At 40.2% G+C, this 22,776-nt stretch overlaps 1 protein-coding gene across 2 annotated transcripts in view; it reads right to left on the bottom strand.

Annotated features, from left to right (window-relative positions):
• Positions 1–11,501: 11,501 nt before the first annotated feature.
• Positions 11,502–22,776, bottom strand: part of LOC144596501 (calnexin-like) — a 38,126-nt gene continuing 26,851 nt past the window's right edge. For both annotated transcript variants that reach the window (XM_078404854.1, XM_078404865.1), the window contains exons 12-15: positions 20,738–20,857; positions 15,255–15,381; positions 13,580–13,689; positions 11,502–12,650 (exon numbers count right to left, since the gene is read on the bottom strand). In XM_078404854.1, coding sequence (XP_078260980.1) covers positions 12,570–12,650; positions 13,580–13,689; positions 15,255–15,381; positions 20,738–20,857 — 438 coding nt within the window. In that variant the 3' untranslated portion in view covers positions 11,502–12,569. The remainder of the gene's footprint in view (positions 12,651–13,579; positions 13,690–15,254; positions 15,382–20,737; positions 20,858–22,776) is intronic.

The raw sequence follows: 22,776 nt of genomic DNA on the forward strand, positions 1-22,776 counted from the left end.
CATTATGACCACCTGCCTAATATGCTGTTGGTCCTCCGTGTGCCGCCAAAACAGCACCGACCCGCCGAGGCATGGACTCGAGCAGACCCCCGAAGGTGTCCTGAGGTATCTGGCACCAAAACATTAGCAGCAGATCCTTCAAGTCCTGTAAGTTGCGAGTTGGAGCAGCCGTGGATCGAACTTGTCGATCCATAACATCTGCTCAATCGGATTGAGATCTGGAGAATTTGGAGGCCAGGGCAACACCGTGAACACTTCATCATGTTCCTCAAACCATTCCCAAACAATGTGTGCAGTGTGGCAGGGCACATTATCCTGCTGAAAGAGGCCACTGCCATCAGGGAATACCATTGCCATGAAGGGGTGTACCTGGTCTGCAACGATGTTTAGGTGGGTGACACATGTCAAATTGACGTCCACATGAATGGCCGGACCCAGGGTTTCCCAGCAGAACATTGCCCAGAGCATCACACTCCCTCCACAGGCTTGTCGACTTCCCACAATCGGTTCGGTCCAGACAGAATAGCCTTCGTTGCCCTCGCGCATCGATGAACCTTGGGTGCCCAACATCCTGTCGTCGGTTTGTAGTTTGTCCCTCCTCAGACCACTGCCGGTACGTACTCACCACTGCTGACCGGGAGCACCCCACAAGCCTTGCCATTTCAGAGATGCTCTGATGCAGTCGTCTGGCCATAACAATTTGGCCCCTTGTCAAAGTCGCTCAGGTCTTTACTCCTGCCCATTTATCCTGCATCCAACACATCAACTACAAGAACTGACTTCACTTGCTGCCTAATATATCCCACCCCTTGACAGATGCCATTGTAACAAGATAACCAATGTTATTCACTTCACCTGTCAGTGGTCATAATGTTTCGGCTGATCGGTGTGTATGCTTGATTAATTAAACGATGCACTTGAATACAATAATCTAAAGCAAATTATCCTTAACTCAAGTTGCAACATGTTTAATGTAAATAACATTTCAGTTGTATCCAATGTCTTAAAATGTTTTTCCTCAACAATTTCATTCGTAGTATTTTTTTAAATGAGCATGAGAAGATTGAAGCCAATACAATGAACCCTGGAGCCTTACTATGTCAATTGTGCCTTACTTGGCTGTAAAAAGAATGTATTCCACAAATCAGGAAAAGAGAAAGAATAATTACAGTAATTATTCCAATACATAAATGCACAAAATATGACACCAACATAACACCAGGTAAACAAGCAGCCCTGTGTTTGTAAGGCTCAATGCAAGCAGCAAGACAGTGAGCAACGGTGTTTTTTCTTTGGTCGACCTTGAACTGATCAGGCCGTTTGGTCAAGGCCAACGTTAATATTGTCTTTGGAAACTCTCTGCCTGTCCTATTAGGCATCAAAACTATATTTAATGGACCTGGCAGCATCTTTAGAGAACGTGGATAGGTGACATTTCGGGTCGAGACCCTTCTTCAAACTCTCGGTGAGAAACTGGGCCTGGAATCCAGGTGAGTTGATGGCCTCGGCCCGCTGGCCGCCGGGAGAGAGACGAGGATCAGCAGTCATTGGTCACAGCCCGCAGGTGGCCGGAACGCAGGTAGGTGGCAGAAGAGGTGGTAACCGCAGCCTGGAAGCGGCCAAAGAAGACAGCAGTGTGGGCCGGCGGTGGCAGTAGAAGGTCCGGCCTGGAAACGGGGCAGCATGGAGACAGCCCGGGGAGGCAACGCCAACTGGGCAGCCGTCATAGGTCAGGTGCCATAACCAAAATCTGTTAAAATGAAGGTTTGCTGTATCTTAATGATGACTCCTCAAGGAACTGACTGCCATGTCATTCCTCATGTCTTTCCTCTATCTTTGGGCTTGTTCAGGTCACCTCCCCATATCTCGTTTGTACACTTTCTCCAGACATGGCCTTTGTCAAAGCAGCAGTTTAATTTGTTCCTCGTTTCTGTCTTGATTTAAAAGTACGGGTGGCACCAGATACCCATATTCGATCCTGACAGGTGCTGTATGTGTGGAGTTTGCACGTTCTCCCCGTGACCATGTGGATTTCCTCTGGGTACTACGGTTTCCACCCACATCCCAAAGGTGTGTGGATTTGTAGTTTAATTGGTGTCGGTAAATCGTCCCCTGGTGTGTACGGAGTGACTGTGAAAGTGGGATAACATAGAACTAGTGCAAACGTGTGTTTGGCGAAGGTCGGCATGGACTCAGTGGCCACGTGCTGTATCTCTAAAGTAAACTAAACTATATTGGCTGTCCTATTTGGACCCTGCGACAGATTTTGTATTTTGCTCTCTTTGTAGGGGAAGATAGCTGGCTTATAGGTGTGATCTCCAGTTGGAAAACATTTAAAAAAATATTTCAGTGATCTCTTGGGGATTAAATTAAAATGCAACTTCATTATTACTTTGTTGTTGTATGACCAAAATAAAATGTAACATGGTGCTCCCCTTTCACAATTTCAACTGCTGTATCATAAGCAGGAATACACTGGATTGAGATTATGAATGTAATTCTATTCATTTGTAATCAAATTCTCAGCATATTAACTATGTAGTAACCCAAATCCCATACGCTTACCCACATTTAAAACATGATATCATTATCGTGATCTCCCAATTAACCTCTAATCACCCTTTACTTGTTCATGTGTACGTACTTGATCAGACACCTTTAGTAGCCACACAAGGGTTTTTGGCACGATCAAGGCAAGCCCTTGAACTGTTAGCAAGAGCATACCCAAACAAGTATTTTACCAACATTATCATCATTCTTACAGTTTATTTCCTTTTCTACTTACTCATTCTGTTGAGTCATCCTCACCAGATTATTCTCATTGTTCAGGCTTTCGCACTGACAATATTTTACTCTTTTCAGATGTATGTATTTTGCATTATTTAGGCTCCATCTGTCCATAGTTCATTGTCACAAGATGGTGACAGTCTCTGGTCAAACCACAGGCCAGCTTCCCTGGAGTTCTGACATCCATGAGGACATCCCCTTCAGTTGCAGCAGAGAACAGTTAGAGCACATCCGTCCTCCTTAATTCTCTAAGGATTAAATGTAGAAGTGCTGTTGGAGAGTATGATTAGTCCTTGTTTTGGGAAGATGGATAGTTGTGTTGATGAGCACGATTCATCCTGTCAGAAGCTTGAAGTCAGAATCTTGTGATGAGTAGATGGCTGCAGCAGAAAATGTGTGGTTTTCTATTTTTCAGTCTTTAACTGTTAGCATTCCTTTTTGTACGTTTAGTTTGGAGATACAGCATGGAAACAGGCCCTTCAACCTATGGAGTTCATGGTGGCCATTGATCACCCATTCACACTACTACAAAGTTATTCCATTTTCCCTACACATTAGGAGCAATTTACAGAGGGTAATTAACCTATGAATTCACACGTCTTTGGGATGTGGGAGCAACCGGGAGAACATGAAGGAAACCCATGCATTCACAGGGAGAACATGCAACCACCACACAGACATCACTAAGGGTACAGATCGAACCCAGGTCTCTTACACTGTGCACAGCAGCTACGCCAGTGTGCTGCACTAAATCTTGCATTATCTTGCATTTAAATTTGGTTTAGAGGCCTGGGTAGGCCAAGAAAAACCTAGACAGAATGGGTGTGGAGAAGATGTTTCCAGTAGTGGGCAAGTCTAGGACCAGAGGCCAGAGCCTCCGAATAAAAGGAATTACCTTTAGAATGGAGATGAGGAGGAATTCCTTTAGCCAGAGGAATTTCTGAGCCAGAGGGTGGTGAATCTGTGGAATTAATTGCCACAGAAGGCTGGGGAGGCCAAATCATTGGGTATTGTTAAATCAGGTTCTTGATTAGGCTGTTCAAAGAGCATCAAATGTTATGAGGAGGGCAGATGAATGGAGTTGAGAGGGAAAAATAAATCACCTTTGATCAAATGGCGGAGCAGATGCGATGGACCAAATGGCCTAATTCTGCTCCTATATCTTATGATTTTATGATCATATGTCCACAATGAGAGAGGGACCCATCAGCCAGATAATTCTTAACTACATCTCCTGCCTGGTTGGATTTATTTGTCAAAATATCTTTGAATTTGTTCCCTGCCTTTACCAGCATGCAGGGCCTTAGGCTCATATGGTTTTTTTAAATGTATAGAATCATTACTTTAACCTTTCTAATTGGCTTTTCCTTGCAGTGATGCGATTGGAGATGGAATAAAGAGGTGTGCTGGAATATTTATCAGCTGTGCTGCTGTTGTCTGTGGTACAATGTGGGGTCACTCCTCTGCCCATCAGGGTGGCATTGTGCTTGGCAGTTTGTCATGGCTTTTAATTATTCTTTTTAATACTCTAGCTGTCTTTATGTGGGGCAATTAGAAAGTTTTCCTAAGTTGTTGGAAGTCTGAAGAGATTTTCGCAGTGAAGTATGACTCCTGGGTTGGTTTTCACCAGCTGTAGACCATTCATACAAAAAATGTATTATTGTGTGTTGAGTTGGCAGGGGAAGACTTCAACCCATTTTGTTAAGTGATCCATCAAGACTGGCAATACTAATAACCTGAAGGCATTGCATGGTGAGGGCCTGTAAAATCTAACTGAATCTTGGTCTGGGACATATCTGATGAGTGTGAGCTATGCAGTGGTGCACAGTGCAACCACTTGCCTGAGTCATGGTGTAGGATTACAAGGCAACTGTGAATTCTACTCTCACATTTATTTTTGCAGTCTAGACAACAGATCATGGTGGTTTAATAGTTTTAAGGTAGGTTTCTCTGAACAATGGCCTACTCAAAGGGTGAAAGTAGAGAAAGTACGCATGAATGGAAGCATACCAGAATCTCTGTATATCTGAGTTGATGATATGCCCCAAGAACAGGAATCAGGTGCAGGGGAATAGATGGAAAGTGGATGAGGTGGAAGACTTGCCATGATCTTACTGAATGCCAGAAATGGCTTCAGAGCCAATGGCCCATCCTTCTTCCTATGTCTTGTATCCTTTATGAGTCGTTCATTGTGACAATGTGAGGGTGACATGAAGTGCATGTCTAACATGCGTAAATGATCACATTTTTTAATTCACTCAATGAGAAACAAAAATTTATGTTAAAAAAACCCAGAAAAGTTATTTTAGTTTTTAGTTTTAGAGATAGTGTGGAAATAGGCCCTTTGGCCCGAGTCCATGCTGACAATAGTTCTATCCTACACACCAGGGACAATATACCAGGAAAATATGCTTGAAATTGTACAGAATTTCTAATTTGCAGTTATGTTTTTGGCAGTTATAGCTCAAGTTTTGTCTAAACTCACTTCCTTACCATCAGACCTCAAGCCTGGTGGGTTTTGTTCAGAGTTAGGTTTAGCCACTTAATCTTTCTGTAGATGATTCAAAGGTAAGAGAACACTTTACTTTCTTTAAATCATGCCTAAGGTCTGATGTATTTCATTGACCTAATGCTTAAGTTTTAACCAAAATGTTTTAAATATAAACAGTTTGGACATCTTGTTTTCAATTGCTTTTATTTGATTGATTTCAATAAATATAATTTTGATTACATGAGTTTTAAGTGAATGGCAAATTCTCTTAAGAACACTGCAATTGGCTGATATAAGTGAGCCTGATTTTAATAAGTCATTTTAAGAGGGATGATCAGAGCATGTTGCAAATTGGTTTAACTCTTAGCACTGAATATTGAATACTTTAAAATACTCTCCTGATCAATATGCCAAGCAGTCTGAAAGTACTTCTGAACATTGCCATCCTGCTGCCGATTGACAGGAGGGTATATAATGTTGTGGATGGGAGCTGCTGGACATTCTCAAGTGAGTGAGGAATGGTGAAGATGCATGAGTGGCTTAGCCGGTCCACACTTCACAAGCATTGAGGGAGCCAGCCTGGTGGGAGGTGGTGATGGCACTGACTAGCTCCATGACAAATGTCAAGGCCGATTGACAGAGGGAAACTTTTAACAACCTGATAAGTTCAAGGAAATTGAGAAATGTACTTACTTTTGACCAAAAACACCTCAGTTGTAAGAGAGGATTGGATGAAACGACTAGATCATCAATCTGTTGGAGGATTGAAGTCCCAAAGTGATGCTCCATGCGCATCCTATCCTATTGTCTGTCCAAGTCACAAATCACCACAGTACCAGCTGAAGGGGAAAGAGTGGAGACTGAACATAAGGTAATGTAGTGTAGGAAGGACACGTTATCATAGTAGTTCACAGGGCCAGTTGGCCATTTACTAGAATGCTGAAGGCTAACCTTAAGAGGGTTTTCCAATGATGAAAAGTTTTAAATGAGTGGATGAAAAGGGAATGTTTCCATTTGTTCATCAATATAGGCCTTCCAATAGTGGAAATTAGAAGAACTGATATGTAGGCAGATCATAGTAGTGTACAAGCAATCAGGTTGTAGTGATAGATTTTAAACTTTCCCCAATATTGACAGCGATTACCTTGTTGCTAGGGTTTATATGGGCAGGAATTTGTAATAGTCACCAAGAAATCCAATAGAAAATTCAGAAGAACCTTTTCTCTCAAGGTGGTGATATGTGCCACGGAGAGTAGTTGAAATGAAAAAGCATAGAAATGTTTAAAGGGAGGCTAGGGACTCCAGGACCCAAGATTCTTGATTTCCCATTTAGCAAAGGATGTGAATTTAGCTGGATAGAAGAGTCCTGCCACGGCTCTATTTCTGAGTTGAAGAATTAAAGCCCAATCACATGCCCTGGTGTGATCTAAAGTCTAGGAATCTAGGAAACTCTGAATTCGCTATTCATGATAGAAATTGATAGAATGACCGGAATTTAAGCTATCTTTACTTGTTTTAGCTGAGTAATCTATACAATTGTTATTTTTTCCATTTTACTGTGTACATTGATGGGTAGTCCATTAGAAAAGGTTGGTGATAATATAATAAAGGCATTGACAAATACATGTTTAAATCCTGCATTACTTCTCATGGTGTTCAGGTACTATCTGTGAACAAACAATTCACCCATCTGCAATAAAAACAAACTGATGGATACAAAATTAGGAATAACTTGCAATAAATATTGTGGAAATCCTATTTAATTGCCTCCAAACAAATGATATCCCTTATTTAAGTATGAAATCTTCAATGAGCACATTTTCTTGCTCTCTTTGATAAGACTGAAAAGGCATATGCCTTTCATATGCTTGGGATGTGGAAAGCAGTTTGCAATATATGAATTAGTTTTGAAACACATTTCTTTATCAGCAAAATGTTGCTGCCAATTTGTTGCAGAAGAATGCCAGAAAGACAGAACTAACCTTTCACTCTTTTTAACGCTGTTGGTTGAGGGTTTAATATTGGTCAGGCACCAGCATAATTCCACTGTTTAATATAATGCTTGTTATTTTTTAATTTTCACTCACACAGACAGATGGGACTTAATTGAATGGCTCATGCAAAAGAGGTGGGCTGGAAATATTTCAAGTCCTTTTCCAATTTGGTGCAAAGCAATGAAATATTTCACTGTTCATAATTATATCTCATTTAAGTATTAAGGTGCTGTGTGCTGTGGCATAGTCACCTTCCACACACAATGGAATGGAACTCAGAATGACGGGGCAGCAAGGCTGGCTCATGTGTAAAAAAAAATGGAACATCCAAGTCCAGTGAGAAGAGTAGGCAAAGACAAGCATGAGGTTGCCAGTAAATGTATTTGTCTTACTACCTTTACTTTAATACAAGGAACCCCACAGATAAAGATAAATGAGTTGAGAGTGTGGATCAGCATATGGAAAAATAATATTGTTGCAGTCACGGAAACAAGGCCAAAGGGCAGGACTCGTGTTCTGCTCTATAGTGACACAGAGATTTCAGGCGTGATTGGGGCAGGTGCAGAAGAGGAAAGGGTGTTGCACAGAGCAATATCTAGGGCAGATATCTTAGAGGGATTAATTAGTGGCTATTTTCTACATGAATTTAGGGATATAAAATGGGTGATTATTTTAATAGGGTTATAATATAGGCCTTCCAATATTGGAAATTAGAAGAACTGATATGTAGGCCGATCACAGTAGTGTACAAGCAATCAGGTTGTAGTGATAGATTTAAAACTTTTCCAATATTGACAGAGATTACCTTGGTGCTATGGTTTATATGGGCAGGAATTTGTAAATTGCATTCAAAAGGGGTTTTTGAAACAATTTGTCGACTCTTACTAAGGAGGGGTCTGTATTGGACATCTTTAGTAAATGACGACAGACAAGTGATTGAAGTGTTTGTGGAGAAGTCATTGGGGAACAGCGATATGGGTTCAGTAGCTTCAAGGTAGCCATGGGAAAAGATAAAGTTGGTCATCAAGTTAGGGTGCTAAATTGGGGGAAGGCAGATTTCCATAATGGATGACAGGAGCTGGGAGAGATAGACTGGAAAAACTGCTGAGGGTATGATAGGGAAAACATCTGATAAGTGAGAGGTATTTAAAAGCAAGTAGTAAGTCATTGTTTTCCTGTAAGGGTAAGATGGAAAGATGGCAAGTTTACATCTTGACGTAAAGTCAGCATGGACTAGTAAGTGGGTTGTAAGGAGCAATTTATGTGTTGTACATTTCCATTTGGAGAGCCCATTGTACAATGGCAAGACATTATCAGAATCACCAAAGATGGCATTTGAGGAAGCTGGGTTTCCTCCAGCCACATAAATGACAGGAAGCAGGATGGAAGGATTATGACTGCTTTGAGAATTCTAGATGTTTGATGTCAGAAGAGGTAATCAGGATGTCATTCTCCTAACCAACAACAGAACAGATGTGGCAGGCACCTGGGATGATGTCTATTCTCAGACAGATGGCAAAAGACATGAAGGGAATAGTGCACACCAAATCCATTTAACTGAAGTCAATGATTGCAGTTTAGCTTGATGTTAGTCAATCTGTCAATTTGTGTTCATCAATGTTTGCTACAGCAGGCCAAGATTCTACTCCCAAATGTATTCATTTAATGAGTAATTTAATCACAATGTGTAATACGAAACTTTGAAGTACTTCATCCTTTTTTTTGGTATGCTGTCCTGGCTGTTCAAGTTTGGCGATTTTCATTGCCTCCTTACTGGTTGGGAAACCAGCCATTTTGCATATCTCTATAATGTAGTGATTGAGTAAAAAAAAGTAGCAGCAAAGTCAAACATGTAAGTAAAAAAACCTGTGCATCAGTAAAGATTTTATATTTCCTCAAAGGATAATTAATTGTGAGCACCATTTTAACTCAATGTTACTGGAGGCACATCCGTAGAAGACTAGGGTGCATCTGTGGAAGGTGCCAATAATGCCAGACATAGTGGGGATTGCAATATATTCTTGGTAATGAGGAGCTAATAAGTAGTGTTCTTGGATCAGGCGACTAATCTAGTCATGTTTCATTCATCTGCCATTAACTAAAGAAATAACTTTAAATAATGTGTTTACAAGTTAGTATGATGTAATTCCTGGTCCTGAATCAATTGGAAACATGTGTTTGATTTTAAAACCGTACCATGAAAAGTTAATGCAAGATGTATTAAAAAATAGCCTACTTGCTTCAAATGTGCTAATTTGGCATTTCCAATGCAGAGTAGTTGTGTTTCAGTCACTTGTACGGACCACTGAAAATGAAAAAACATGACCATGAGAAATGAAGCTTTTAAAGTAAATACATCGGCGTTTACTTAAATCAGTCTTAATTATATATAGCTACAAAAGAAAATCCTAGGAACCTGAAATAAGTCAAAGGAAAGCCTGACAGCGGTGGCTTCTTCCCATGATACAATTTGTTACATAGCTTATTCCCAATTTACTTTGTAGTGCCCTTTAGTAGCTGGACTGACAAGAAGTAACAGCAGAAACATTGAAACACTGGGATTGAATGCAGGTGTGTTACAAACAGTGGAGATTCAATTTACTCAAAACAAAACTACCCCCTTCCACATTAGAGGGATCTGTACAGAAAAGTGGCGCAGAGGTATGAGGGGCTCCAATCTTGCTGTTTGGTGGAGCAGACGCAAGCGGTTGAATGTTCGTATGTATTTCTTAAAGTCATCAGGACTCCAAAACAGGCCAACGTCACAAAAACTCTAAAGAAAATACTCCCAGTCTTGGCCATTCACTTGTTACAGATTCTTTTTTCCAAACTTTTGGCTTATTCTGAATTTATAATCAACTAGCACTGTGGGTCATTTTCACCACATGGACTGCAGAAGTGCAATGTGAACAATCACCAATACTTAAGATAATTAGGATAGGTAATAGCAGCCTTGCCAGTGATTCCCAAAAAAGTCAAGACACTGAATTTTTAAATTTGAGACTTTATCACCAGCCCATGACAAACCCTGCTTCAAATCTTCACGTGTCTATCATTCCTGTGTGTTACCACTGGTCCCCAATCATGACAATAAAGGTCAGGGCTCCAGACAGTAAACGCCAGATGCACCTTAACGATGGAAATATCATGCCATAGTTTAAAAATAGCTATCCTCTCTCCCTCCTAAAATGGCACCAACTTAGATTACAAAAAGAAAACACAGAATAGGGCAAGCTTAAAAAGTAATTAGAAAAAAAAGTAATAGAAAAATGGCATGCAGTAGATTAACTGCTTACCATTCTACTGCTCGCTGTCAATTTTGAAAACTTCACGGAAAAAAATGTGCAACAGTAATTATGAATAAGAACGGATAAACTGATAAACACACCCCCAAGCTGTGGAATACCCTAACCAGGGCTATGAGAGACGCCCACTCAGTTGACATTTTTCAATGGCAGCTAAAAACATATCTTTTTAATCAAGCTTTTAACTTTGTTTGTCTTTATACACTCTCAATTTTATATTTTATATTTTTATATAAATCTGTACTTTGTATGCTATTAACAGCCTATGTCTTTACTGGCTTAAATTGTATTTTTGTTTAGACATGTTTGATTTTGTGGAAAGCACTTTGGGCTGCATTCAATTGCATGAAAAATGCTATATAAATAAAGTCAAAAGATCAAGGTAGAATGAATTATAAATAGCTACTTACTTGACAAAATTAAAGTACCGTCAGGGATATTCATTTAGAGGGTATTTGCAGTATACACAGTCTCTTATTCTGATGATACCCATTGGGATGTCAACGAGTTGGGTTTTCTTAAACAACTTGCAATATATAGGATATCCATGTCATTGCTGCTTTTAAAAATTTGTTCTGCTTGCACTGACATTTTAGATATTGCACAAAAAAACCCCTCCATAGAAATCGTTTACTGGGAAAAATCCACGGGTGTTAAATGCAAATACTGGTGTTGAGGATGATTTATGAGGCCATCAAGGAATGGGAACACCAAAAAGAGTATTTAAGGTGAATTTCAGTTGCTTGGATTTCAGTTTTGTTCCCCATCCTACAATACCAGTTAAAAAAAATTCAAATGAATTATACTTAGATAGGATTCACAAGAAATAGCAAATGCTGGAACCTGCAGCAACAAAATTTGCCAGTGCAACTCACCAGTTCACTCAGATATAGATTTAATATGTAGTCAACACAAATATTTCCATTATATTAAATATTTATTTCAAAGAGCAATTGTACATTTGCAAACATCAGTGTAAACATGGATTATGCTAACTCAGAGTAACATTAAAACTATAAAACTCCAGAAAATTCAGTACACTCCATACCATTCATCTCCCAAAATGCAGCCATTGGGGTCTGTTAAATCATTCATCGCTGTATTCATAACATTGAAACTTAGACAGGAGATGGCTTAGGAATGTCACTGCACTGTAATACAAATTATTTACCAAAATATACATGCACACCAAAAAAAATATGGGGAAAGATAATTTTTCACAGCTAGGTTGATAATATGGAGTGCAGATCTCGAGAGATGTTTTACATTAGTGGTACAGATAAAATGCAACACAACCATTTGTACCACCTTTGTGCGTACCCGAACAATTCGTATATACAAAGAAATTCAGTGCATTTTTTGTTTTTCTACAACAATACAATCGAGGAGATCTACTTAGGGAAGAAAACATTGGCAACAAAGATAAAATGGAGTTGTGCCAAGAGCTGCATCATTTAAATTCATATACAGTATGTACATTAGAATTGCGTTCATGTTAATTTATCCTCCCCATAATAGGGTGAAAACTGAAATGAATAACATCAAATACCAGTCATAAAGTATGCCAATGCTTCTCCCCTTTCAATACAATACAAATGTTACCATATAACTGTAACTACCTTTCATTTTATAATATTTGTAATTTCCCTGGTTAACAATTCTTTCACAAAAGTTATCAAATACTTACTACAACTTTCTTTGCAATACCAGAATTTCCTTTCCCAACGGGTCATTTGTGTTAGGCCACTTTCTGATTAAGTTAAAAATGAACAACATCTTCGGAGCATTTTTGTTTCTTGCCAGGAAGACTGAGGTTTGTAAATGAAGCAGGGAAGATAATAGTATGGAGGCTAGGATTAGATAGGTACTTCTACAAGGCCGATTTATCACTCAGCCATTAGCCAAGTAAATCTGCATGCTTTCAGGAAGTACAGAGGGCTTTATGCCCACCCAGAAAATGACAATGCCTCCATTCCAAGAGTATTAAAGCATTTATTCTTTCCTCAGTTTTTTCTTACGGCTCAGTTTTGTTGGACAGTCACCCGAGCCAGTTCCTTCATCTGCTTCTTTCATCTAAAAAAGCAAAAAATGGATTACAAAAGTTAAAGTGCCACTGCCAAAGGAAGTAACCTCATTTGCACTATTCACCTTCTTCTGTCTTGAGTATTGCTATCAGATTCAGAGCTATACACCATTATGGTTTTTAAAATTAAATTACAAAGCTCTTTTCCAATTTTATATACTTATGGCTGTATCTTAATATTTTAACGTGGACAACAGGGCAGAGGATTAGGTACGACATAGTTAGCTTATCGTATTACTCATTTGAAGACATCTAAAGTATGCTCCTCCCTTTTTATTAATCTACCCTTAAACCAAGTGCTATTACATCTGATTTAAAGTGGGTTTCAAATTGCTCCACACAACACAGAATCTTATGTTCATTTTGGGTTATTCCTCATTCTAGATGCCTATCATGGGCAAATCCCAGCTCAACACAACTTGAAAATTTGTTCAGAATGGGAATTCTCTGGCAGATATTGGGTGACCAGATGAGAAACTGATATTTAATTCATTTAGTATAACTCATCACAACTAAACAAAATAAGTTAATCAATAATCAAATTAAACAGCCCCAAATTTTTCATTTTAGACAAATCATATGGCTTTCTGATTAGTATAGCGAGTATGAAAATGAGTCCTCATATGAAATCCGCATATGCTCAAAATATGCAACGGCCCTTTTGGACATTTCGGGATGGGATGCTTCTTCACATTGATTAGAGTAAGAACCCCACCTGAAACGTTGTATATACATTCCCTCCATAGATGCTGCCTGACCTGAAGGGTTCCTCCAGCACATTGCATTTTGTTCAAGATTTCAGCATCTGCAATCTCTTATGTTTCCAAAATATATTGCACTGATGAGTTGGATATAAATTAATGTTAACTCCTCAGCAAAAAAGATTTCCAAGAGGCACTCAATTGAACAAAATATTAACCTCATCCTCTGAAGCAGATTTTGATTTTTTTCCCTCTTCCTCCTCATCATCTTCTTGACTGCCATCTCCAATGTTTTCATCATCTCCACTTGCTTTTTCTTCTTCAGCTTCTGGAGTGAAAAGGGGAAAGAAGTTATGCTTGCCAAGTACTTTGAAAGCTAATATCCTGGTACAAAAAGTAAAGATAAAAATAATTTATTAAATTGTATTCAAAGGTACTTTGGGGAGGATGGGGATGGTTGCAAGTCTGCAGTAAAGGGATTGGAGTGAAAAAGGAGAAGTATTTATGTCTGAAGAAGGCTCCTGACTCAAAATGTTACCTATTCGTGTTCTCAAGGGATGCTGCCTGACTCCAGCATTTGTCATTCCTTGGTAAACCAGCAGCTGCATTTCCTTGTTTCTGCAAGTTTAGATATACAGGGTGGAAGCAGGTTCTTCGGCCCATTTCCACTCTGGCCATCCAAAACCCGCACACTAGTTCCCTGTGATCCCACTTTCACATCCTACACACTCGGAGAAATTTACGGAAGCCAATTAACCTACAAACCTCCATGGAATGTGGGAGAAAACCAGAACATCTGGAGACAACCCATACGGACACAGGGAGAACATACAAACTCTGCACAGACAGCATCCGTAGGTAAGACTGACCCCAGGGCTCTGGCGCTGAGAGGCAGCAGCTCTATCGCTGAGCTACCTGTATTTATGCTTGTCTAGACTCAAGTCAAATCCTACTTGTAGATGTGTATTCATTTTGAACTCACTTTAATAAGGTTGCGTAAACCTTGGGAAGGTATGCATTGCAGAGTTAGCAAAATTAGGTTTGAGAAGGATGAATTAGGGTCAAAATTGGGTTTGTAAAGTTCAAATACAGGAGAAGACTGATCAGTAATTTCTTGGCATAGGAATAGTAATTTCTTAGATGACCTTAAAACATTAAGGATTTGAAAAAGGCAGATGTGCCAATTTTCCCTCATTGAGGAATCATGATGAACGGATCGTATATGTTGATAAATGCACCCTTGGTCTTCAATTAATCCAAATTTCAGTCAGAGCACAGTAAACTATGATTATTGAGGGCTACCATCAAGTTATATTCTCCACGTGTTTTCTTTCTGGATTACCTGGACTTAACGTGAAACAAAGTTATTCACTTTTTCAGTGACAATAATAAACCAGTATTAATGGCAGATTTGAATACAATATTCAGAATTTGATACCTAATTATTTTATAGGAGTCAATAAGAAAAAGCACAATGGATGAGATGAAATTGGTGTATCCCGAATCTACCTGGAGAGTCTAGATTAGCAAGATATAGATGTGGAATTCAGAGCCAAAAAGAAAGTGCTCATGTTGGCGCCTCAGAAGCTCAGCTATAATAAAGAAAGAGGACAAAATAAGGAAGCTGCAAACAAGTGTTAATTTGAAGTGTGAGGCTACAGGTTGCAAAGGTGATGGATTTAGTACATTTAACCTTTATCAAAGGGATTGGCAGTTCATCCACGAATGGACTTTGAACAGGCAAGTTTGCAAATCAGGAACTGGAAGAACTACGACAGGTGGCAATAAAATACTCTGTTGCCAAAGTACAAATGGAAGTCAACAAATGGTGTATGCACTATAAGACTTTTATAATAGCAAAATTAAACAACCCAAATTAAAATATTATTGTACCTTTTTTTAGATTATTACATTCCTTTTTCTCATCCATCACTTCTTCTTGCTCATCTTCCTCCTGTTCTTCTTTAACATCGGGCTGCACAGCATCAGTCTTCTTGTACTCAGCTGCAGGGTCTGATTTCTTAATTAAAAAATTGTAATTATTTATGTTCTCTCTTGATCATTTTATCAAGAACTCTTTTATTTCTTGAATAAAGTTGATCAGAATTGTTTAGCCACAACATATCACAATCCAGGAGTACATCTCCTAAACTTTCCAGTGTGAAAGATGTAGTTGAGAATAGTTTTCCAGAATATTAACACAGATGTACACAGTATCGCGAGCCTGCTATAGACCACAACATACTTTCTCTCTCCTCTCATTTAAAAAAAATTGTAGTTACAAAACTGGGCAATGGGGAAGACTTGTAAGGCCAACATTAGTCGTCGGAAAGACAATGGACAAAATTCTGGGCGACAGGGTTAATGGAAAGGCAGAAACTGACCAGAGATAGCCAGCTTGACTGTGTCAAAGGTAAATCTTGGGCCACTATTTTTTTTCTGAGGTAATAAAAAAGTGCATTTGTGAGGACAATGCAGGAGATGAGGCTTATGCAGACTTCAGCAAGGCCTTAGACAAGGTTGCACATGGGAAACTGGTCCAAAAGGAAAGGGTCCATGAGATCTATGATGATGAATCCAGTACTGGTAAAGTAGACAGAGAGTGATGGTAGAAAACATTTTGTGATAAGATGCCTATGATTAGTGATGTTCCATAGGATCAGAGTTAGATTCTTGCTGTTTATAATATGTGAATGACTTGGGTGAGGATGTAGGATGCATGTTTATGAATGACACAAAGACTGGCAGAGATGCTGACAGTGTGGAAGGCAGTCCAATCTACACGGCAATAACGACATGTTGACAAAACAGGATGAAAAAATGGTAGATGAAGTTTAATACTGATAAATGTGAAACAATGCATTTTGGGAGTACAAATCAGGCTAGGATATATGCCATGAATGGTAATGTGCAGCACAGAAACGAGCCCTTCGGCCCAGTGTTTGGGCTGAACATTATGCCTAGTTATGCTGATCTAATCTGCCTGCACATGATCCATATCCCTCTATTCCCTGCACTTCCATGTACTTATCTAAAAGCCTCTGAATGGCACTATCATATCTGCCTTCTCCATCTACCAGCCTTTCAGTAAAAGGGTGTCCAGAGCGAGAATGGGACCTGTTGAAAACCAAAGTGATAGCCTGATCTGCAGTTACTGGAGACGGGCAAGGTCTTCAATCTCCCATTTTTACTGCAGAGAAAGACACAAAGATTAGGGAAGTTGGGCAAGTTTAACAGCAAAGTACTGGAGGACAATTTGTTTTATAGTCAAGGTGCTGAATGTCCAAAGATGCAAGTAGATAAATCTCCCGGGCCTGATCAGATATATCCAATGACACTGGGAAGCTAGAGAATAAATTGCAAGAGACCTGGCTGAGATATACGAATTATTACTCGACACGGGCGTGGTGTTAGCTGACTGGGAGATTGCTGATGTTGTCTCTCTATTTAAAGGCTACGAAGGGGAAAAAAACAGGGAACTACAGATCAGCAAATCTAACATCTGCAGTCGGAAAATTAGTCGGGAGGTGCTGAGAGACAAGATATAAATGTATTGGGAAAGACGGGTTGAATCGGGAAAGTCATCACAGTTTTGTGCAGAGGAGATCGCATCAAATGAATTTTTGAAAAAGCAGCCAAGGAGGTTGATGAGGGCAAGGCCATGGACATAGTCTCTGTGTGCATCCATGTGGTAGGCTGCTCTGAAAGGTCAAGTCAAGTCAAGTCAATTTTACTTGTATAGCACATTTAAAAACAACCCACGTTGACCAAAGTGCTGTACATCTGATTAGGAAAAAAAATGAAACATACAGTAGCACTCAAACATAACAGCACATACAAAACAGTTCACAGCGCCTCCTAAATGAGCCTCAAACACTAGGGAGTAGAAATAGGTTTTGAGCCTGGACTTAGAGTCGATGGAGGGGGCAGTTCTGATGGGGAGAGGGATGCTGTTCCACAGTCTAGGAGCTGCAACCGCAAAAGCGCGGTCACCCCTGAGCTTAAGCCTAGACCGCGGGATAGTGAGTAGCCCCAAGTCGGCCGACCTGAGGGACCTGGAGTTAGAGAGGTGGGTTAGAAGATTTTTGATGTAGGGGGGGAATGTCCATTTAGGGCTTTATTTGTGAATAGGAGGAGCTTGAAGTTGATTCTGTACCGTACAGGGAGCCAGTGGAGAGAGGCCAGAATCGGCGTGATGTGGTCCCTTTTACGGGTACCCGTCAGGTGTCTCGCTGCGGCGTTTTGGACCAGTTGCAAGCGGGACAGGGAAGATTGGCTGATCCCAGTGTATAGGGAGTTGCAGTAGTCTAGGCGGGAGGAAATGAAAGCGTGAATGATTTTTTGTGTCGTCGAATTGGAGGAAAGGTTTGATTTTAGCTATGGTACGAAGTTGGAAGAAGCGTTGACTTGCTTGTCAAATTTTAATGCAGAGTCAAATATCACGCCGAGGTTTTTGACATGCGGTTTGACTAGGCAGGATAGGCTTCCAAGACTGCCTGTTATCGATTTGATGGAGTCGGGGGGGCCGAATAGGATGACCTCAGAGTTGCTCTCGTTTAATTGGAGGAAGTTCTGTGCCATCCAACATTTTATGTCCTCAAGGCAGTGCAAGAGGCTGTTTAAATTTGATTGGTTGTTGGGTTTCAGGGGGAGGTAAAGCTGAGTGTCATCGGCATAGCAGTAGAAAGAAATGCCGTGCCTTTGATCACATGTGACCCAGGAACAGCTAGTTAACTGGAAAGAGAATCGGATTCACGGCAGGCAGCAGAGGGCATAGTGGAAGGTTGGTTGTTGGACCAGAGGCCTGGGACTGGTGACTTCCCTTAGAGATTGGTGCTGGGACCATTGCTGCTTGTTACCTATATCAACGATTTGGATGAGAATATACAAGGCATGATTAGTAAGTTTGCAGATGACACTAAAATAGGTGGTAATATAGATAGTGAAGGTAGTCATCAAGAATTATAGTGGAATCTTGATCAGCAAAAGAATAGCCTGGGAATGGCTGAGGAAGTTTAATTCAGTTAAGTGTGAGGTGCTGCTTTTGGGCAGTTAAACCAGGGCAGGATCTTCACAGAGAATTGTAGGGGCCTGGGGAGTTGTAGAGTAGAATGATCTAGGAGTACATAGATCTCTGAAAGTGACATCACTTGATATGGGAGTGATATGGAATCACAAGTGATATGGGATGAAGGTAGCTTTTGGGGCACTGGCCTTTACTAGTTAGGGAATTGAGTATAGAGGTAGGGGCATTATGTTACAGTTGCACAAGATGTTCATGAAGCTACATTTGGAGTATTGTGTTTGGTTTTGGTCACCCTGCTATAGGAAATGTGCCATTAAGCTGGAGAGAGTTGAGATTTATGAGGATGTTGCCAGGACTCAAAGGCCTGAGTTATAGGGAGACATTGAGAAGGCTAGGGGTGACCTTATCAAGCTGTGTAAGATCATGGGGAATAGATAGGATGAATGAAAGGTGTTTTCTCCAGGGTAGGGGCACAGGCTTAAGAGGGGATAGATTTAATAGGAACCAGAGGGGCAACTTTTTCCACACAAAGGGAAGTGGGTATATAGAATGTGATGCCAGAAGTCATTGAGGCAGGGACAATAACATTTGGATAGGTACATGGATAGGAAAGGTTTAGAGAGATAAGGGCCAAATGACAGCAAACAAACCTAGCTTAGATGGGTAGACACTAAATGCTGGAGTAACTCAGTGGGTCTGGAGAGAAGCTCCAGAGATGCTGCCTGACCCGCTGAGTTACTCCAGCATTTTGTGCCTACCTTCGATTTAAACTGACGGTGGCGCAGAGGTAGAGTTGCTGCCTTACAGCTAATGCAGCGCCGGAGACCCGGTTTCGATCCCGACTACAGGTGCTGTGTGTACAGAGTGTGTACGTGCTCCCAGTGACCTGCATGGGTTTTCTCAGAGATCTTCGGTTTCCTCCCACACTCCAAAGACGTACAGGTATGTCGGTTAATTGGCTTGGTAAATGTAAAAATGTTCCCTAGTGGGTATAACATAATGTTAATGTGCGGGGATCGCTAGTCGGCATGGACTCGGTGGGCCGAAAGGGCCTGTTTTCTCACTGTATCTGTATCTCTAAACTAAACAAACATCTGCAGTTCTTTCCTGCACATGGCTGAGATGGGTCCTATTTCCCCATTGTAGGAGCCATTTTGTGTTTATTAGCTATCTTAGCATGTTATTATATTATTTTGTATCCTGCTGTATTATTTTTGGACACCAGGGGGTTGTTGTGAGATAATATTAGGCTGACGTATATGGACTGGGAGGAGCCATAATTATGAGTATAATTCACCCAGCACTGACGTAATGCTTCAGTGATCACAGTAGCCAACTAAACATAGGGTTTTAGTAAGTCAGTAACATGATACGAAGGAGTGATGGTGAGATACTAAGTTCTTACGAAACAAACAAGTAAATGACGGAAGATATACTAATCTGTTTTGTATTATTACTTCAATAAACGACTAACTAAACTGCAACATCGTGAAGATCTCTCTGTTGTTGTTATTTGCGTCAAGAAATATCGCACCACCTCCTTCGTCAACGGTAAGCTTAAGGACTTTATTGGGAAGACTAAAGTTGCAGCTACACCCACTATACGACAATGACATTAGTCAGACCTCACCTGGTGAGGGTGCAGAGGTAATTCAGCAGGGTTGCTTTGAAGGTGCATGTCAGTTATGGGGTGAAACTGAAGAGATGAGGTCTGTTTTCCATGGAGCACAGGAGGAAAGAGGGGACGTAATTGAGGGGTGTAGATAAGGCAGTCAATAAGGGAAAATCTCCTTAAAGGTAGAAAAAGGAGGAAGTTGATTTGGGTAATGGACAAGAGATTTAGAGGGGGAAATCCTTTTCGCCCAGAAATAGGCAAATATACAGTCATAGGAATCACCAACTGCTCTAAGAAAATGTCTAGTGAGCACTTGAATCACCTAAACATAGAAGGAAGGGCATGGGCAAAGGGCCAAAAGATATGATTAATACAGATGAGCATCCACTGGTCAGTATGAATGTGGCAGTCTGAATGGCCTACTTCCATGTGGTGTAACTCTGTGGCTGTCCTTTGCAATACTTTAGCATTTACTTGAATTAAGATGGAACAAGCAGAGGGAAACAATGTGACGGTCAGCCATTGCAGCAGATATTCACATTTCCTGCAATGATAACGAATCAGAATTTAATCATCTACTTCCCCCATTAATCCAGGAGGAGCGTGTGGCCAAGTCCAACCAAAGTACTTCCCTCCAAGCAAGAAAATTAAACCTGGTACCTTCCCAAAGCCTAGCTACTCGCTGCCTAAAAATCAGACAAGAGCATTAGCTTAAACTTGCAAAGATGTATTTACCTTGCTTGGCCAGCAGAACAATACAATCAGCCCCAAAGGCAAAACAACCGTCAGGATGTAAATAATCCAAAGCCATGGACGTTCCTCTGCGGCAGTTGTCAATTGACCCAACACACCAGGCTGAAAATGAAAATCTTGTCAGTTACATGAAGTCAGTTTTTATGTTATTCAGATATCCATGAGGGCTATTTTTTTTAAATAGATTAGAATCACTGTAGATAAATTGTACCAGAACAATATCTCCATGAATATGAAAGGAATTAATTCTCTAAATGACCTGATTGTATTATTAATCATTTTAACATTAGGTAGCTTTACCATTACAATACTCAGAGAAAGAAAATGCTGAAGTGGATGATAAGAGCCATGAAAATAGTTAAACGTAAAATGTGATGAGTTAGTCATAAAGAAAAGCAAGATTAATTAAAATGTAAATACATTTTTTGAACTACAGCAATCTATCTACCCAAGACACACCTTTTCACGTTTGGTTATTTTGTGTTAATATCATTTACCCTGGTAAATAATAAAATAGTCATCAAGAAAACGCCATTTCCCTATGCACATCAATAAATCGAAGCAACTAAATTAAAACAAAAAACTTGTTATTTGGTGCAATTTGGAATACTTGGAACACAATTATGACAGAGTCCACAAAACTCATGAGATATATGGAATTAATATGAAAGTGCACTTTAAACGTAAAACTGAGTACATCACACAAAAGGGCCCAACAATAGACAATAGGTGCAGGAGTAGGCCATTCAGCCCTTCGAGCCAGCACCGCCATTCAATGCGATCATGGCTGATCACTCTCAATCAGTACCCCGTTCCTGCCTTCTCCCCATACCCCCTCACTCCGCTATCCTTAAGAGCTCTATCCAGCTCTCTCTTGAAAGCATCCAACGAACTGGCCTCCACTGCCTTCTGAGGCAGAGAATTCCACACCTTCACCACTCTCTGACTGAAAAAGTTCTTCCTCATCTCCATTCTAAATGGCCTACCCCTTATTCTTAAACTGTGGCCCCTTGTTCTGGACTCCCCCAACATTGGGAACATGTTTCCTGCCTCTAATGTGTCCAATCCCCTAATTATCTTATATGTTTCAATAAGATCCCCCCTCATCCCCCTCAACCAGCGACATGTCCAAAGAAGATTGTCTACAATGCCTGCACCAAACACGATGCCGTTAAACATGATCTGTATCCCTCCATATCAATGTGTCTATCCAAAACCACTTCACATAGAAAGCACAGAAATCTACAAAAATCACGGCAAACACTTAAGTCTGTGGATCTTCAAATGAAATTTTAAAGTTTGATTGGTTAGGCTGGGAAAAAAATGTTTTTCATAGCTCAATATGAAAGCTTGAAGGATGTTTTACTAGGTGCTGTTCAATTGTTCCAACTCAACACCAATATTTCAGTTTGAATTTTGAAAAAATACAATAAGTGCTAAGAGGGAGAAGACCTGTCCTGTTGTTTAACACCTCAGGGCACCCTAAATGGATATCCTGCAGAGAGAATAATTACCTTGTATTTAGAAGGAAACTTTGGATTTTTATATAGCACCTTTTGTAGCATATCATCCTAAATGCTTCACAGTTAATGGTACTTCTATAAGTGTTATTATTGTAACGCATCAGCCAATTGTGTACAACAGCTTCCAATAGTGACTATCTACAGATTTGTGCCATGCATTGGAGAGTTAGGGCAACCTGGAATACATGCCAAAGGAAAAGTATTTTTGTATTGGACACATGGCACAAGATCAAGTGCCATGGTGTTGCTATGACCTGTTGCAGTGTCAGACTGACCCACTCCAAGCTCATTCATGCAGGGCACATGTAATGTGCAGAGTTAAGATGAGAACATCGTCAAGATAAAAACATACAATTTAAAGCAATGATCATGCACATCTCAAGCTACTGATGTAATGTGCAAAAATCATTCTATTCTTAAGAATGTGCTTCCTTAATTTGGTTCTACAAAACAAAACCTGGGAGCATATCATGCAGTTGTTATTACATGTTTTATGGA

Source organism: Rhinoraja longicauda, chromosome 1 (assembly GCF_053455715.1).
Source record: "Rhinoraja longicauda isolate Sanriku21f chromosome 1, sRhiLon1.1, whole genome shotgun sequence".
NCBI classification, from domain to species: domain Eukaryota; kingdom Metazoa; phylum Chordata; class Chondrichthyes; order Rajiformes; family Arhynchobatidae; genus Rhinoraja; species Rhinoraja longicauda.